This window comes from Microtus pennsylvanicus, chromosome 1 (assembly GCF_037038515.1).
Source record: "Microtus pennsylvanicus isolate mMicPen1 chromosome 1, mMicPen1.hap1, whole genome shotgun sequence".
NCBI classification, from domain to species: domain Eukaryota; kingdom Metazoa; phylum Chordata; class Mammalia; order Rodentia; family Cricetidae; genus Microtus; species Microtus pennsylvanicus.
In genome coordinates this window covers 114,882,259-114,901,345 of record NC_134579.1, presented here as the reverse complement: position 1 = coordinate 114,901,345, position 19,087 = coordinate 114,882,259, and the positions used below count along the sequence as shown (strand labels likewise).

The 19,087-nt window shown below is 43.3% G+C and overlaps 1 protein-coding gene across 5 annotated transcripts in view; it reads right to left on the bottom strand.

Annotated features, from left to right (window-relative positions):
* Nucleotides 1-10,836: 10,836 nt before the first annotated feature.
* Ift81 (intraflagellar transport 81) overlaps nucleotides 10,837-19,087 on the bottom strand; it is a 73,272-nt gene continuing 65,021 nt past the window's right edge. For 4 of the 5 annotated variants that reach the window (XM_075979857.1, XM_075979849.1, XM_075979839.1 and 1 more), the window contains 2 exons: nucleotides 15,714-15,759; nucleotides 10,837-11,562 (listed from right to left, as the gene is read on the bottom strand). In XM_075979857.1, coding sequence (XP_075835972.1) covers nucleotides 11,380-11,562; nucleotides 15,714-15,759 — 229 coding nt within the window. In that variant the 3' untranslated portion in view covers nucleotides 10,837-11,379. The remainder of the gene's footprint in view (nucleotides 11,563-15,713; nucleotides 15,760-19,087) is intronic. The other variant, XM_075979876.1, reaches the window with a different exon arrangement.

The following is a 19,087-nucleotide window of genomic DNA, read 5'->3' as shown; positions in this document are numbered from 1 at the left end:
AATGTTAATGCTTTTTCCAGAAGCTGATCTCAAAAGCTTGGCAGAGGGAGCAGAGGCCACTGAATATTTATACTCACCCTGATTAAAAGAGCTCACCAAGTAGCTCCGTTGTAATCCTTTTTCTCCCTTTGACGCTCGGAATCAAGTTTAGGGCTTCACACATGCTAAGCACATGCTACCACTGGCTGCTGCACGCTCACACATGCTAAGCACATGCTACCACTGGCTGCTTCATGCTCAGCCTCTTAGCTTTGTTATGAAGAATACATTACTTAGAAAAACAAAACCTCTGTCTTTCATTGTTTATTATATATAAGTTTTCTAGAAAGGATACTGGGAGCAAAACTGCAGATAATGACAATCTGTGAGATTATAGATGATCTGTTTATTTGGTTTTTTGAGACAGGGTCTCACTGTTTAGCCCTGGCTGGTCTGGAACTTGCTATGCAGACCAGGCCTGGCACTAGCTCTTGAGAGCTGGGCTTAAAGGCATACACTCTCACACCTGGCTAACTACAAATTCTTTAAACCTATGTTATCTACAAAGATACTGTATCGTTCACACCTGCCGGGGCAAGCTGACAACAAACAAACGGGGCACTGTTGTACTCAGCTGATGGAAATACAAATTGGTATCAGTTTCGGAGTAGTAATTTGGCCCTATTTACCTATTTATTTATTATTTTGAGACAAGATGCTCCTTTTAAATTTTCCTTTTTTTTCCCCCCCTGGTTTTTCGAGACAGCTTTGGAGCCTGTCCTAGAACTAGCTCTTGTAGACCAGGTTGGTCTCAAACTCAGAGATCCACCTGCCTCTGCCTCCCGAGTGCTGGGATTAAAGACATGCGCCACCGCTGCCCAGCTCTAAGATATTTTTATTAGTTCTCTAGGAATTACATACCTGTTTTGATCATATTACTCCTCCTCCAGCTCTATCCAGCTACAGCTTCCTTCCTTACCCATCCAAACAGGATGCTCTTGAACCTATGATCAGTCCACCGGCCTCACCTCTCGAATACAGGCATGTATCGCCATGCTCCTTTCTGTTAGAACTGCACTAGTTTTGGACTTTATTGGTGTGTGTGTGTGTGCATGCAGAATAGGTGCTGTGCCACAAGTCTGGCAGTCAGAAGACAGCTCTGCAGAGTTATTCTCTCCTACCTCGTCACTGGAGCTACCAGGCTGGCGTGGCAAACACTTTATACACACTCCACCATATTGCTGGCCCTGGTTTTTTGTTTGTTTGCTTTTTGAGGCATGGTATGTAGCTCTGGATGTCGTAGAACTGCTCTGTAGACCAGGTTAACTTTATACTCACAGAGATTCTGCTTCTGCCTCCACAGTGCAAGGATAAAAGGCGCGACGCAGATCCACCATATCTGGCCTATGACCCAACAGGTTTTTTTTAATAAAATATTCTTTGCTATGTGGACTTGGTTACACAGAACATGCATTTCAAAGTTTCATTCACCTCACAGGACTCACCCTTGAAATCGGTTGTTAATGTGCACGTGTCTTGTGGTCTTGCACACACTCAGAGCTGGACAGGCATCCTCGGGGATTTTGCTCCTTTTGGGGGTTGGTTTATTGTTTTTGAGACATGGTCTTGCCATGTAGCCCATGTTGGCTTCAGACTGCTAGTCCTTCTGTTTCAGGGTCCCCAGAGCCGGCTTACAGGTACACACCACCACATATGGCTTCGTTGTTTTTAAAACTAGAAAACATTTCTGAGAGGAGGTCCAAAGTCACAGAGTAGCTGTAGGGAGCCATGTACATGGGAGAAGCTCTGGAAAGTCTGAGTAAGAACCAGTCAAGACACATGGACAGGGAGGAAAAATACAAGCAAAACAATAGCAACAACAAACCACCACCACCAACAAAAGATGCCCTGGCTGGGAGATCGCCCCGCAAGCCCGGGGACCAGAGTGTGGCCTGCAGCACACAAATAAATAGTAAGGTAAGGAGTAGGGTGTGGTGGTGCACACTTGTAAGGTCGGCACCTGGGCAGTGAGCGCGACGCAGTTCCTTGGGGCTTGCTGGCAGCCAGGCTAGCCTGAAAATGGGGAGTCGAAGGTCCCATCAAGAAACCCCTATCTCAAAAAATAAGGTACCTGAGGAGACATGAGGAGACAGGTTGACCTCTGGCCTCAATTTAGATGCACACAAGAGCAGGTGCACTCAACACTCATGTGCACCCCCCCCCCAACATGACCAAGCCTATATCCACCCATACAATTAAGGAAAAAAGATAAAAAGGTGCTGAAAAATTAATTTCTAAATGAGCAAGCAATATCTGCCTCCTTAAGTAAATAAATACGAACTTCGCATCAAAAGGCTGAGATAAAATATACAGGCACAACAAGAAAAATAAAAACCTTTGGGCTGTAGAAATAGCTCAGTGGTTAAAAGCATATGTTGCCCTTCCAGAGGACCTGGTTCTTATTCCCAGCGCCCAGTCATGGCTCACAACCATTCAACACCTTCTTCTGACCTCTGAAGGCAGCAGACACACACACAATGCACAAACATGCAAGCAAAACACTCATACACATAAAACAAATCAAATAAATCTAAAGGAAAGTTTTAGAAATCATTGTTGGACAGGGCTTTGGATGTTTAGGTAAACCAGATTCTCCATCAATCTGCAGGCAATTGGGTGGGTCCCATCCCTGGTTTCTGGAACTCTCCCACTGTAAGAAAGCTGACAGAGAGGTGCTCGGTCTCAAGCAACAAGCACTTGTTGGACATGAGAATCTGAAAACAGGAGAGCTAGAGAAAAAAGCTCTGAAACCAGCTTCATAAGCACAAACCGCCCAGGGTGTCCTAAGTCTCAAGCCTAAAGTTCTGTTGTTGTTTATTCCAGTGCTGGGGATGGAACCCAGGACCTTGTGCGAGCAGAACAAGCCCCCACCCGTGAGCCACATTCTCAGCCCTGTGTGTGTTCCCAGAGAAAGGATAAGGACTGAGGACGTGGTTCAAACTGTAGAGCACTTGCCTAGTGGCTGTGAGGCCCTGGGTTCAGTGAGAAAATAGATTTCTGAAAACACTGTTTTCTGAAAACACTTGGCAAATTTACATTTTTCTCACTTCGAATAAAATCTACTCTTCTTCTGAGGCATTCTCTTTATGAAAAATTTCCTTTAAGCACTCCAGGTCCTGGGACATTTTGTAGATTACCTCTTTATTTTCTTTTCCGTATTACCAAAATCACAGTTCCAAAGTTATGCAACCGGAGGAGTCTCTCGAACCAGGAAAAGCAAACTTTACTGCCCCCCCCCCCTACAAATCAATCAGCTCGGGCACCATGAGCTCTTATTTGCTTAATCGGGTCAGCATTGTGACTTTAGCAACGGCCCTGGTTCAACATCAATACAATCATGGAAATGTACACAGAGCAGTCACCATGCACAGCCTGTTTTTATAAAGAAGTAAAGGACTGAAGAAATGTTTTCAGCTTCTGAGTCAGGAAATTACAAAAATTACAAAGTAACGCTGGTGTAACCATCTGCAATAATTAAACTCTTGGGATGAGTCCGTCATCAGACAGGAAGCGTCATCTGTAACAGTACTGTAGGTATGAGTTCTGTGTTGACTTTATATCCGGTCGAGATCATTTACCTTGTGGCTAACAATTGACGTAAAGCTCGATTCCAAAGCAAACAGCAAGGAATTCTTGAACACAAGCTATCCTTAAAGTATTGCAATATGGCGTCTTTATTTCCATGTGTGGTATGGGTGTGCACAGCATCTGAGTGGAAGTTAATGTACTGTGTGTGCGGGAGACTGTTGCTCACAACATAACCATCTCTGTAAATGCTCTGGTTGCCTGTAACACATTAGGAAACTGTATGAAATAGAAGATAATACTGTCCCCTGGTGATATGCTAAGTAGGATAAAACAATAATCAAACTGTGATTCTTATTTGCTTAAAGGTAAACACACCTTCTCAAGAAGGCTGTCTACATCATGTCTATATCATGTCTACATCATATGTCTACATCATATGATGGGGGCTGGAGAGACGGCTCCACGGCTAAGAGCACTTACTGCTCTTGGAGAGGACATGGGCACAGTTCCAGCACCCACATGTAGGTTTGCACTCCCCAGTACCAGGGGACCCAGCAATCTCATCTGACCACTGTAGGCACCAGACACAAATGTGGTACACAGACATACATGTAGATAAACACTAAAGCACATAAAATAAAAAAGAAATAAATCTGAAAAGAATGTAAAGGCCATGATAACAAACTAAAAATGCCTTCAAAATACACAAAATAGCCTTTGAAAGGATGTCACCATAGCAACAGTATAAACCATCCCCCTCCATGGGCGGACTGCAGGTACAGCTGAATGCCAACTGGCATTCAGGCTGGGGCTGGACCAGCAGGGCTTCTACTGTCATCTGGGACAGGTGGCACTAACCTTAGAAGGGGACATTGGTGCCTCCAAAGTCTTCTTTTAGACCTTACATCAAGCCACAGTGAACTCTGGCTTCAAACCAAAATTTGAATGCCAAAAAGCAAAGGCAAAGGGTTAAGGTTGGCTGTTTTTCATTTCTTAGAAGCTAAAATATTTTAAAAACCAAGGACAGCTCAATTTAGATCACCAAAGGTGCTCTGATGAAAAGCAAATGTGCTCCGGACTGTATTTTGAAGTAGATGGTTAGGAAGCTAATATAGAGTGTATGGCTAAATATAATCCTCCTTTAAAGGCAGAACATATTGCTGGGGGAAAAATGTCCTCCATTCCAGGACTTACGGCAAAAAGTAACTAAAATGTTTTTCCATTCGGTGACTTTGCAGTGTTGGGGAGTATCATTCGGTAGACCCAGGGAGAAGTCCTAAATTGGAAAAGCAGCTGGGCCCAAGGTCATCTCTCGTGTTTCCAAATATATCTTGAAACAAATGTAAGAAGGGCACTTTGCTGAGTGTTATCTGGACATATATAGTTTCAATCAAATTCTGCAAGAAGTGTCAGAATAAAAGCCGAACATTTGTTTGACATGGCCAAGTTCCTGGCAAGTGGTCTTCTTGATGGCTGAGGCTCTCCCTGGCATCTGGGCAATTGTTCCAATGAAAACTCTCCCGGCTCTCAAGGGAAAGAAACCAAGCACTGTGAAACACCAGCTTTGATTTTTTTTAAACACAGGAAATCATATAAACTTATAAAAATCTCTCCCAACAAAAATATCTCTTTAAGATATTGTTCCTCAGCTAAATTCTTTAGCATTATCAAATCTTTTTTCACAAACCCAAAACGGTTATATACGATTTTTTTAAAAGTGTAGATGACACCTCCTTGAAGGCTGGATCTTTGTCTGGGTGTAAAACTATCTCCCAATATAACAAACAAATTAGCGGCCGGGCGGTGGTGGCACACGCCTTTAATCCCAGCACTCGGGAGGCAGAGGCAGGCGGATCTCTGTGAGTTCGAGACCAGCCTGGTCTACAGAGCTAGTTCCAGGACAGGCTCCAAAGCCACAGAGAAACCCTGTCTCGAAAAACCAAAAAAAACAAAACAAAAACAAAAACAAAAAACAAAAAACAAATTAGCCAGGCAGTGGTGGCACACACCTTTAATCCCAGCACTCGGGAGCCAGAGGCAGGCAGATCTCTGTGAGTTCGAGGCCAGCTTGGTCTACAAGAGCTAGTTCCAGGTCAGGATCCAAAGCTACAGAGAAACCCTGTCTCAAAAAACCAAAACACAAACAAACAAACAAATTAATTGGCCGACTGTCTGTAGCTCCTCCCCACCCCCAGTTAAGCCCAGAGATGATCATGTGCTCTTCTCTACACAGTGACCCTCTCGTTCAGTCCGCAGTCACAAGGAAGCTGGACAGTGAGAACCAAGATGCCGACAGCTGCTGCTTACCCCAGAAGGCCCTCCCTCATGCCCAGTGGTGCTGGCTTGTACCCCGGGTCATTCTCTTCTGGAGGCTTCATGTTCCCCATGGAGTCCCAGCTCCTCTCCAAGCCAGATTCTACGCGTGCTTCCAGGAGAGGCCGAAGCACGAGCATTGTTCTTCATTGGGTTGGCCTAGGTCACTCACCCAAAAGGGCTTTCTTCCCTTTGAATTCTAAATTGATCTTTAACCCCCAAAGGACTGCAGCGCCCTCCACACGACATAAAGGAAATAAACTAAATCATAAAACAAGCGTCTGGAAGTCCAACAGAGTTCTGCTCTCTGTAATAAACTTTGAGAAAATCTGGGGTACTTCTGCTTATAGGCGAGGGCAGCATTACAAGCACTTCTATCGCTGGCTACGTCGCTCACACTGGTGTCTAGACGCCATGCTTCTCCTGCTCCCTTGGCTCATGGGGCAGTGGGCACCGCAGTACATTGGCTCCAGCTGTCCTCACTGTCTCTCTCATCCTCCAGGCCCAAGTCAATCCCGCCTCTCGGCTGAAGCCTCCCCACTTCTCTTTCATCTTCTGGTCTCTCCTACATCCCTGCTTTTGTTTCTTCTTTTCTCTTCTCTTCACTAGCCTCCTCCTCACTCCCAGGGTGGTATTGAACTTGAGCTATGGACGCTCTGGTCTCACTTGTTCCAGCTCTCAAGACCCAGGACAGCAGGCATGAGCCACTGCGCCAGATCCAGATCCCAGATTTTTTTTTTTTTTTCAGAGTGAGCATAGATTTAGGAAACGTGAGAAAGAACTCCAGATCACTGCTTTGGCTGGCCTTCCACAGCACCAGCATTCTGAACACTGGTAATTAGGTCTGGATGCTTAGTGTATTTTAAGCCAGCAGCCACACATTTTCTTTTCACGCGCCTTTTCATAGTCAGGCTGAGGGTCTCCTGCGGATACGTGAAGCCAAGGAGTGCCAAATAATCCTTTATACTGTATACTGTGTCCTTTCTATATATCATACGTATGGTAAATTTTAACTTAATACAGTAACAAAATATAATTAAAGTCATATGCTGTGATAAAAGTTATTTAAAGCTTATGAACTATTAGATGACATTTTTCATTTATAATTTTGGAGTAGAGTTGACCAAAGGTAAGTGAAGCACCAGACAGCAGACCTGTGGGTCAGCAGGGGCCAGTGCTCAGAGCAAAGGAGCTGGGCACAGACTGGTGCCCCTTCTCTCCCTATCATGGGAGTGGCAGCCAGGCCACTCATGGAGCCCTCCTCTCACTTTCTTTAAAAAGGCAGCACTAAGCAGAATTTAACGCAGATGATAGTTCAGAAACAGACACCAGCTTCTTTACAAATAAATACCGTGTATAGAATGGGTTACTTGTTGAGGCAGCAGTTTGGAGCGCAGGTTTTGGACGCCGGCTCTGCCACTTATTATCTGGTCAGTCATACTGGGGAAGTCCCTGTGCGCCAGCTTCTCCATCTATAAACATGGAAGACTGTCCTACCTCACTGAGAATCACCTTGGTTCCCGCACAGAAGCTTCTAGACTCTGCAGGGCATATCCCCGGCACTCAGTAAGGGTTCAAGTACTTTCTTCTTTATCATCATGTCTGCAGGCTCTGGGAGATAAAATCTGCTCATTTGTTTAATTCGCATTTTAAAGAAGTCCACATGCCTGAGCTCTTTAAGGAGGGAGCAGGTTCCCTTGTGAGGAGTGAGTGGCCCTGTGGCTGCAGGAGCAGAGCAAACCGACTGGGCACCGGCTGGCAGGGCTCCCTCAGAGGTCCTAGCAGAGGACGATGTCAGCCATTCCCGGGCTCCTCTCAGGTACCAGAGCCTGGACTCTGCTGATGTCTATGCTAGCTCCCAAGTGCAGCCTAAGTAGCTCCTCACAGGGACCAGCAGTTCCATCCTCGGCTGGAGTGGGAAACAGAACCCTGCCATTTCTCCCTGTGTTCTGAAGAGTGAACTTCCGTAACAGTAACCAGCTCAGTGACGGAAATTGTGAAATCAGCAGTGACCAAGAAAGTACTTCCAGTTTGCCAAAAGAGGGAGCATGGGAGCAGAAAGCACGTGTTTGTTCAGGCCTCTCAAAAACTACTTATTTGGACTCTTAGTTTTATTTTTTTATTTCTTTTGCAAGGCCTGGGTAAGAATAAACCATATTCTTACACAACAAACCTGTTTTTTTTTTTTTTAAAGACTACAAAGTCAGACATCAAAACACACAGATCACCTCTAATGATCCTTCTCTGCCCTCCCCAGACAAGACACTCACCTCATGCCTGGCCACCACAGCGAACAGCTCTAATTAGACTGCCCTCATTTAGGGCAAGGGAGGGAGGTAATGCCGCCTGTGACAAAGGTGCCGATCTTGCCCTTTTCTGGCTGCTGGAGGCTGTCTGGAAGACGGTGCAGTACATATACTCCAGACCTACCTCACCACAACACGGCCAAGCTGTGGGCAAGCAAGCTCAGGGCAGGCTAATCCGCAGGGCCCATTACCTGCTCCCGAGGCAAACTCCTTCCTGCCAAGCAGGAGGCATGATGTAAGCGCCTAGAACTCTTTGCAGAAACCAGCCTCTTGTTCACACTCTCAGGCACACACTGGGCAAGACCTGTGTAAGATGAGGGCTGTCTGAGATACACACCTCCGCAGCTATTTTTCAATGCAAACTTTGCCTCTGTAAAGACAGCTTTGCCTGCATTACTCATGATGCATTTTTTTCCAAATTCAAATCCAGAGAATTCTGCCAATTTACACATTTTTAGTTGGAGTGCATATAGAGCCTCTTATTTTACTCAAATTATTTTAAAAAATGCTTGGTATCGTTTTAGCATTAAAAACTTGAGAAATAACATTTGGAAAGTGCACAGAGCTTAAAAATTTCTCAAAGGTGTATAAATGTCATGCACGCTAAGAATCCAGCAGAACAACAAGCATCAAATAAAGGCAGATGTGATTCAGTGACATCTTCAGAACTGCTGCCTGCTGAGTTAGAGCAGCATAGCAGGAAGCATCAGCCTGGGGAAAGCTAGAGGGGCAGCAAGTTCCGGTCTGGTTTTCCTCCAGCTGCTCCCCAGCTCTGGAAAATGTGACCTCGAATCCAGCCGATTCTAACAGGAAGTACGTCTTAATTCTAGATTCTTGTAAAGGGTAACCTTTCCAGGATTATTTCCTTAACCAAGAGTGAGCGGGAGGGAGCTGCGGCTGACAGTCAGTCCTCACAACAGCTGGCAACAGCAGCCCCAGAGAAGGAAATCTGACTGCAGAGGCAGACTCACGGGCTACATTTTTCTCCTTTATTTGGGCCATCACGTGAAAGACACACTATTTTCTAAAATGATTAAGTACTCTCATCAATTAGCCAGTTAGAATATTAACCTTGGAGGAAAAACTGGAGCAACCTCTTCTTTACTAAGTGCCAGCTGTCAAAACCTGTCAGGGTTAGTTAAGGCTTGTTAATGTTCCAATCAAATCATGGACGAATGGAAGGAAGTCTGCATGAAACCCATTAAGTCGCATTACTAAGTGTCCAATGTTACATAAAAGCTATATATAACTTGTTCTTTTAGAGTTTTTTCTTTTTTCAATTTGCTTTTCTTGAAGTAATAGCGATGCTCTGCCTCAATGAATGAAACAATCTCGGAGCTGCCTTTGTGTGTAATCTGCACACTTGTTCTGTGCTGAGCAAAGATGGCGGGTGATAATCAATCAGAACCCAGAGGAGCAGGCCTGCGGGCTGCCATTCACAACCCCAGAATTTAAAAGGAGTCCCAGAGGGAGTGTAGGGCTAGAACACAGTAGCCTCTAGGTTTATAATCTTGTGAGATTATCTCTGGGGGAATAAATGTGGTATCTGTAAAAGCCACCTAGTCTTTCAAATATTTGTTGCAGAATTAATATTCTGGCTAATGAAGCATTATATACTACTGAAAACACCAAGCTTACAGCTAATCTGGCATGAACATACTATATATACTTCAGTGTCCAAAAATTATTACTGAATTAAGAAGGGTTTCTTTCCACACACCAATGCATAGTCTTGCCTCTTTTGGCTTCTCATCTGTCAGAGGAAGGCATGAGAGTGCTGGTAGCTGACAGCTGCCCAGCCAAGACAGTGACCAGACTCAACCATGAGCTGGAATGCTCATCTTCTCCTTCCTCCCTTTCTCTTCTCTGTGAGTGTGAGTGTGTATGAGTGTGCCCATGTGCACACCTGTGTGGGAATGCATTCAAGTGTCTGTCCGTGTGTGGAACAGAGGCTGACGCTGCGATTCTGACCACTAATAGGCTTCCAATATCAAGAGCAGACGAGACCTGTGACAAAGAGATGCATGTCTGTATAGTTTACACAGCACAGACGCTCATTCCTTTTTTTAAGGGCAGTTAAAAAGAACTAGCCTGACCAGGAGGTGGTGGTGGTGCTTGCCTTTAATCCCAGCACTTGGGAGGCAGAGGCAGGCGGATCTCTGTGAGTTCGAGACCAGCCTGGTCTACAAGAGCTGGTTCTAGGCCAGGGTCCAAAGCTACAGAGAAACCCTGTCTCGAAAAAAATAAAAAAGCACTAGCCTACAAAGGCCAGACTAGCAATTTAAAATCTGAGTTTTCAAATTTAAAGGCAAGAATTTTGAAAACAGATTGAAACCAAAATGAAGTGAAAGAGAATACAAGTTTAATATCTTTCTTTAAGGAAAACCAAAGAAATCCTTATGTACCTAGCTCAAATAAAGCAGAGGTTGGATGCACTCTGGATTCCTGAATTTCACTAGGAATCCTGTATTAACTTTTTTAGCCCACGTAGCATCTACATTTTAGGACAGTTTTAATATTTATAATAACAGTCCTCAGGGCAAGCATATGATTATATTATTAGCTCTCCATTCGATGTCTGGCGAGACATTCTGTGAGATGAGAAGTGAATATTAGAAAACACATTGAAAAGAAAAGATCAACACAGCTCTATTATTTAAGATCAACAGCCATGATATGGATACCAAGCTTTATTTGCTTTTAAATCACATGAAGAGAACAAACGCTTTTCAAAATATTAAACTGGTTTGCATTAACAGAGGAGAAAGAAACTGAAGTGAAACCACAGGGATTGCTGACTTCAGACAAATATTTCTTCAAAACAAGAGATACTAGTTCCTCAGAGTCCTCTAACGTCAGAAAAAAGATTGAGAAAAACATTAATCCCCCAGTTATTACAGCTTTAAAAACGGCATGGGTCTTAATGGACATATGTTTACATTACAGATAGCAAGCGGAGTCCCTTTCTCATAAAACTCAGGACACCACTTGACGTCTAAACTAAACAAACAACGCAAGCCTCTTCTTCATGTTAAAAAGACTTCTAACCTGATCCGCCTTCTCTTCATTTTCCAAGACTAGGAGAAAGGAGTCTGAAAGCAAAAGGATGAACGAATCCCTTCCAGGGAGGAAGCATGCGCTGCTGGCCATGCACTCGCAGCCAGCGGCGCGGCTAAGCACAGCCTGCACAGGCTCAGAGCACTAGCCGGTCCTCTCCGCCCTCCTGAATTACCTGACCGATGGAAACTTGGTTTTGTTGCTTTAGGAAGCACTGCTTTTTACATTCCATTAGTTGTTCGAGATCACGCCACATCTTTGCTTGCTTCATGTTTGGACCATGACTTTCTCGTACAGCTTTTTGTTTTTCCCGGAGTTTCTATCATTAAAAACAGAAAAAGTAACAATAAAGTATTAGTTAAAGAGATTTACTTCTGTCGCCTGGTGGTGGTGGCATTGCACGCCTTTAATCCTAGCACTTGGGAGGTAGGTGGATCTCTGTGAGTTCGAGGCCAGCCTGGTCTACAAGAGGTAGTTCCAGGACAGGCTTCATAGCTACCGAGAAACCCTGTCCTGAAAGACCGAAACAAGAAAGAAAGAAAGAAAAAAACCCAAAAGAAAGAGATTTACTTCTGTCATCACGAGGCAGAGACGTATGATATGTTTTGTATATTTTATGAGGATTAAGAGGCAACTATGTTCTCTAAAACATTTACACTAAAAATATTTTAAAAGTTAATTAAAATTAACATATATGTAAAATAACTTGATGTTAAAAAAAAAAACAGAAAAAGGAGCTATAGAGATGTCTCAGAGGTTAAGAACACTTGCTACTCTTGCAGAAGGCTCAGGTTTGATTCTTAGAACTACACGGTGCTGGACTCCAGTCCAGGGGCTCTGATGCATACATGTGGAACACTTATATATGTGCAGGCAATAGACACACACATTTACAAACAAACATATTGCTTCTCAGCCTTTTGGCAAGATCAAGTGTAAGAAACAAAAAAATTATGAGAAAAACAAAAGGAAGAGAGGGGAAGGAAAAGGGGAGGGTAACAGAGGGGAATGGAGGGGAAGAGAAGGGAGGAGGGAACAGTCTGGTCTGAGCACAGAATACAGAGGACTTGAAATCAAGGGACCGGAGGTTGAGCTGTGGCTTTGTCCCATTATTAGCAAGGCGCTTAGGTCCCCAGACCTTAGCCTTCTCAATTCTCAGCTGCAGGGAATAACAGGGAGCAATGCAAATGTGTGCCTCCTACCCTCTTTCATTGATAACAGACCGGAACATTGCATTGACCTAGGCTGTGTTGTGCATGTTATTATCAATAGATGCTATATTCTACCCTGAAATAACGTACATTCTATGTAAATTCAAATTATCAAACCACTTTTGCATATATTCTTCAGAGACATCAGTGATTTTTTTTTCTTCAAGACAGGGTTTCTCTGTAGCTATCAAACCTGTCCTGGAACTTGCTCTGTAGACTAGGTTGGCCTCAAACTCACAGAGATCCGCCTGTCTCTACCTCCCAAGTGCTGGGATGAAAGGCGTGCACCACCACCACCAGGCAATCAGTGATTTTTTTTTAAAAAGGTGTTTACTATTTAATAAGCCAAAATTTTTTATGAGAAATATCTTTTATAAATAAGACCAGAATCAGGTGGATCTCTGTGAGTTCAACACCAGACTGGTCTACAAAGTGAGGACATCCAGGGCTACAAAGAAAAACCCTGTCTTAAAAAACAAACAAAAAAACCAAAAATCCATTTATTTTATTTTTACTTCTGTGTATGGGTGTTTTGACTGTATGTGTCTGTGCACCAGGTGCTTGTCTGGTCCCCATGGAGGCCAGAAGAGGGCACTGGACCCCTGGAACTAGAGTTACAGAGACATGTGAGCTGCCATGCCCGGTGCTGGGGACTGAATCAGGGTCTGTGGGATGGCAGACAGCGCTCTTCCCCACTGAGCCATCTCTGCAGCCCCCACAATTACTTTTGTTACTAACAGTCTACAAAGTTTCACCTGCTAATGCTGGTTTACTTACTGACTATAATTATAGAGAGAAGTAAAAACTGTTTTCAACTAATTGCAAAAATAAACATGGGTTCTGTAAACCAAGGAAGGCTGATTAAAAAGAGCAGCCAGAGTGAAGAGACAGGAGAAACAAGGTGGGGCTGGCAGTGTACAAATACGGAAGAGTATGACAGAAAACCGAGGGACGCTGGCAGGAGAACACCAGGAGGGAGAGGCAAGCGAGACACAGCAGCCACCGCACAGGAACACACTCATCTTTCCTCTTTTAGGACACAGCTCATCATCCACCGTCAGGACAAATGAGAATGCCGGTGGCCGATGCTTGCCCAAATAAGAGGATAAACCAGGATGAAGGCGAGATTTAAACCACTGATTAAATACTGCCCACCCCAGTTATGGCTACTAAAAGTAAATATAATAGAAAACAATGAGAGAACACACAGGAGAATTTTCAGATACAACTCTAATGTAACATGTTTATACAATACAGAAAGCACAGGATTAGCATGAGAATTTTTTTTTTTTTTTTTGGTTTTTCGAGACAGGGTTTCTCTGTGGCTTTGGAGCCTGTCCTGGAACTAGCTCTGTAGACCAGGCTGGTCTCGAACTCACAGAGATCCGCCTGCCTCTACCTCCCGAGTGAGAAAATTTTATGTTGTGTGTGATGTATCTCACCACAAACATGTTTATGTTCACAAATTAAAAGTATCTAGAAAAACCATTAAAGTATGTTAGGAATTTTAAGAGTTCTGAGCATGACTTTTTCAGATATAGTAAATTTAAATTATAATTTTTCTTATATTATTAAAACAATTTCTTTACCAGAAATGCTAACAACCTATAAAAATTATTTAAAGGAGCAACTATGGGTAGAGGAGATGGCTCCATGGGTAAGATGCTTGCTGCCTGAGGATCTGGGTTGGGATCCCATCACCTGTAACCTCACCACTGGGAAGGGGACGAAACAGGAGGATCCCAGGGCCTTGGTGAGGGAGAACCTTAGATCTCACAGTTCAGTGTGACCCCTCTCAAAGGACTAGAAGAGGGCACTTATGGGTCTCTGGCCTATGCATGTGTGTGCACAACACACACTTGGAAACACTAGCTTACTCGGGGTTGGCTTGGCTGTTTAGATTCTCTCTAGAAATGAGGAGTGAGGATAATTGTGTTATGGGTTAGTCTGGCTCATTCTGCTTAAAAATACTTTATATCCCATTGCTCCTACAGCTTTCTCCGAGATCTTGCTTAAGTAAAAAATTATACTGGAAGGAGCAAGAATTTCTTCTTGATGTTGTAGGTTGAAACCAGGCTTTTGTACACGAACAGCATATGTATTACTACTGAGCTTCCCTCAGCCGAAGAATAGTCCGTAAATGACTTAGAAATTAAGCTTGTAAAGGAACTTAAGGTTTCATAAACAGTTCTGTACACATAAACATCCATCCAGATACTTTTATCTGCATGTATGTCGCACCACATGCATGCCTAATGCCCACAAAGTCCACAAGGGGACTTTGAAATCCCTGGAACTAGAGTCATAGACAGTTGTGAGCTACCATGTGGGTACTGGGAATTGGACCCAGGTCCTCTGGAAGAGCAGCCAGTGCTCTTAACCACTGAGCCATCTCTCCAGTGCCCTAGGACTTTCCTAAACAAGAGAAACAGGGGAATAGTTTCATATTAATATAACATGGAATCTTTAAAGTCTATTGACAATCACACTAATTTCTAAAAATCTAAACAATCTATTGTTAATGTATTTTACAAATGAATGTTTATATAAACTAATTCAAATGTATTAATTTATTTTCCTCCTTCCTTCCTTCCTTCCTTCCTTCCTTCCTTCCTTCCTTCCTTCCTTCCTTCCTTGTTTCCTTCCTTCCTTCCTTTTTCTTTTTTAATGGCTTTGCAAGACAGGCTTTCTCTGTGTAGCCCTGGCTGTCCTGGAACTTGCTCTGTAGACCAGGCTGACCTTGAACTCAGAGATCCACCTGCCTCTACCTCCAAGTATGGGATTAAAGGTGTGTGCCACTACCACCTGGCAAGTGAACTCGCACACGTACACACACCCCTGTGCACGTGCATACTCAAGTGCTCGCACACTTGAGATGGATTTGGACGTCAGAGAACCTCCTTCTAGTGTGAGTTCTGGAGAATTTACTCAGGTCACCAGGCTAACCACACTCAGCACTATATTTTTTCTGTCTTTTTTCTTTTCTTTCTTTCTTTTTTTTCCAAGACAGGGTTTTTCTGTGTAACTTTGGAGCCTGTCCTGGAACTCACGTTGTAGACCAGGCTGGCCTCGAACTCAGAGATTCGCCTGCCTCTGCCTCCTGAGTGCTGGGATTACAGGTGTGAGCTACCATGCCTGGCCTACCCCTTTAAATTCTTAAGAAGGAATTAGCACCCCAAAAACTGTAGGCTTCCAAAAGAATGACAATGTCAGAACTGTGCAATAGTCTGAATTAGAAACATTAAAAAATAATTCTTACCTTACCAAGGTTTTCTTGTTCAGTAATATTTTTGGTATACTGTTCCCTAGGGAGTCAACACAATGATTTAACTTCAACTTGAATTGAGTTAAACACACCATTAAACTATATATTAGCAAAGCTATATACATTTACAGTTTCAGCAGAATCAGAATGAAACTCATTGGATACTTTGTTCTTCCTCATGTTCAGTCATTTCTTCCAGTGAACAGTAATTTAAAAGGGAGAGGGCAGAGCATTACATGGGAAATTAAGTTAAGAAAATTAAGATGTTAAGTACTATTTTTGGTTAATCTATCCTTAAAACAATGGCAACCCATGTGCTTAAATTACACATTGCCTTTTAGAGTCTGCAGAGAGAAGGGTGCACTTTAAACACATGCTAACAGTGTGTGATTCTACAGTGCTTCCAGGAAGTCACCCTTCAGAGGAACTCCCACCACTTAGGAAACCAAGCAAATACTATTGGTTCACCAGTGCATGGAACCCTGAAGACTGACAGGCTGAAGGCATGTAGACAGGGAGATGCTGAGGGAGATTACAGTCTGTCTATTCAAAGGAATGATGCAGAGCTGTGACAAAGAATGTGACAAGTCTACACATAATGAAGAGGGGAAATTCTAAGTAAATAAAGATAATTTATATACACATTTATGTCTACATACATTTCTCATGCATTTGCTAACATACACACATGCAGACATATTTGCGTTTCTTTTTTTAACGATCTCATGTAGCTCAGTATGGCCTCAAACTTAAGTGTATAACCAAAGCCAGTTTTGAATTCCTGACTGCCTGGCCTTTACCTCTCAAGTGCTGGTGATTACAGAGGTGCCACCACCCTTCCTTCCTTCCTTCCTTCCTTCCTTCCTTCCTTCCTTCCTTCCCTCCCTCCCTCCCTCCCTCCCTCCCCCTTCCTCCCTTCTCCACCCTCTTTACCCCCTTCCCCCACCACCAGAGTCTGACTAAATATCTGGCTGGTCTTGAATTCACCTAGGATAGACCAGGTTGGCCTTAAGCTCACAGAGATCTGCCTGCCTCTGCCTCCCGAGTGCTGGGGTTAAAGGCGTGACTCACATACATACACCTTTAATGAGGTTCCACCATTTTTCTCAGGCTGGCCTCAAACTCAGGTATCTCAGGCCAGTCCTAAACCCATAATCCTCTAATCTCAGTCTTCCAAGTGCCCAGGTTACAGGTGTGTATCATCAAGTTCATCTTGAAAGCACTCATTATCTGTGTATGCTACTCCAAATGATTACTTTTTGGTTTTACAAATATTTTTATAAGATAAAAAACTCATTTTAAAGTAAAAAAAGTATTTAAAAAATCAAAGTACAAGTATATTTTAATGCTATGTAAAATATATTTAATGCTGCTTGCTTTTTTTAAAAGCAAGATTTAAAAGTAGGTGACGTGTTAAGGTCAAAAGACTGAAGGTAAAGATTAAGGAACAGATGGCAAGTATCCAGACTAATTTATGCCAACTTTGCACAAGCTAGAGTCACGTAGGAAAAGGGATTCCCAATTGAGAAAATGCTCCCTAAGATGAGGCTGGAGATAAGTCTGTAATGCATTGTCTTAATCCAGAATCAATGTAAAAGAGCCCTGATCACTGTGGGTCATGCTACTCCAGGGCAGTGATCTTGGGTTCTAAAGAAAGCAGGCTGTGCCAGCCATGAAGAACAAGCCAGTGAGCAACATCCTCCATGCTTTCTGCTTCAGCTCCTGCCTCCTGGTTCCTGTCTTACTTGAGTTCCTGTCCTGTTCCAAATACTTATAAGCTGATATAAACCTTTTCCTCCCCAAACTGATTTTGGTCAATGGATTTTTATCACTGCAATAGAAACCCTAATTAAATAAGGAATGGGAGGAGATCTTAGATCTTAAAATTGTTTGTTTGCTTATTTTCGGGGAGGGATGTTTCAAGACAGGGATTTTCTGTATAACAGCCCTGGTCTTGAACTTACAGAGATCCACCTGCCTCTGTCTCCCAAGCGCAGGAATTAAAGGCATGCGCCACCATACCTGGCTAGATCATATATTTAAATGCAAACATTGTCTTTGTTTCTCTGTGCCAACTTAGATTATACTATTATAAGAATAAAACAAGAAAAGATGAAGAATTGAGGATATCATAAACCACAGCATCAGCAGAGAAAGATCACACCTCAGTAGTGCGAGGAAACGAGTGGCTAGGACAGGGAACGGCAGAGAAAGATCACACCTCAGTAGTGCGAGGAAATGAGTGGCTAGGACAGGGGAACGGCAGAGAAAGCACCCATGGTCCCTGCAGAGAAGCACAGGAAGTATTTGTACACAGGAACAAGGGTGAAAATGGCCAACAGTCCCATGAGCCTTCATTTTGTCCTTACTCATGAAACACAAGGCCCAACTGCTTGCTGTCCACGATCTCCAAATGATGCTAGGATGAGCTAAAGGACATCGTAACCCAAGAAGAATGTATGGAGTCAGGTGTGGCACACATCTTTATCCCAGCACTTGGGAGGCAGAGGCAGGCGGATCTCTGAGTTTGAGGCCAGCCTGGTTTGCAGAGTAGGTGCCAGAATAGCCAGGACTATACAGACAAACCCTGTCTGTGGGGACAGTAGGGGTGGGGGGAGAGTATGGTCAGAGCTCAGATGGCTTTAAGGAATGTACTAGTATCGTAGGTCTGAGACTTGTCCACAATGTTTTAGCATTCTCATTTACATACCAATTTCTCAGGAAACCAACAGGCTTATTATAGTAGTATGCTAGCCCCAACCTGACATGCACAAGGCTCTAGGTTTGTACCTGGTACTTTGCTGAGATGGCGGTCGGGGGCGAGGTTAAAACAACAACAACAACAACAAATGCAGGCTATTTCCTAAATCTTTGGGCTAATTAAAAAGAAACCAATATTAAAAATGGAATGACAATAAGTTTTGTCTCTGTAATAATATTTGTAAGAACATATCTGTGAGTTTAGAATGTAACCAACACTATTTTTTCACATAATCTTCAGAATTATTTTAATTACAATTATGTCTGTGTGTGCACTTGCATATGCACACTTGCATCAGAGAACAACTTGCATGAGTATGTCCTCATCTTCCACAGTGTAGATCCCAGGGGTGTTATTCAGGTTATTAGGCTTGGTGGCAAGCACCTGTACCCTCTGAGTCATTTTGCTGACCCCTTTTTACAATATTCGAATGTAATGCTATAGTCATGGCACAATTTTTTTCCACAAAATAACTCGAGGAATATGCAAGTTTATTATGATTGTGTTAATGTATGCATGCAGGTGCACTCACCCATGTGGGCCGTACAGAAGCCAGAGATTGATTTCAACTAGCTTCCTCCCTTGCCTCTGTTCCTCATGTTTAAAG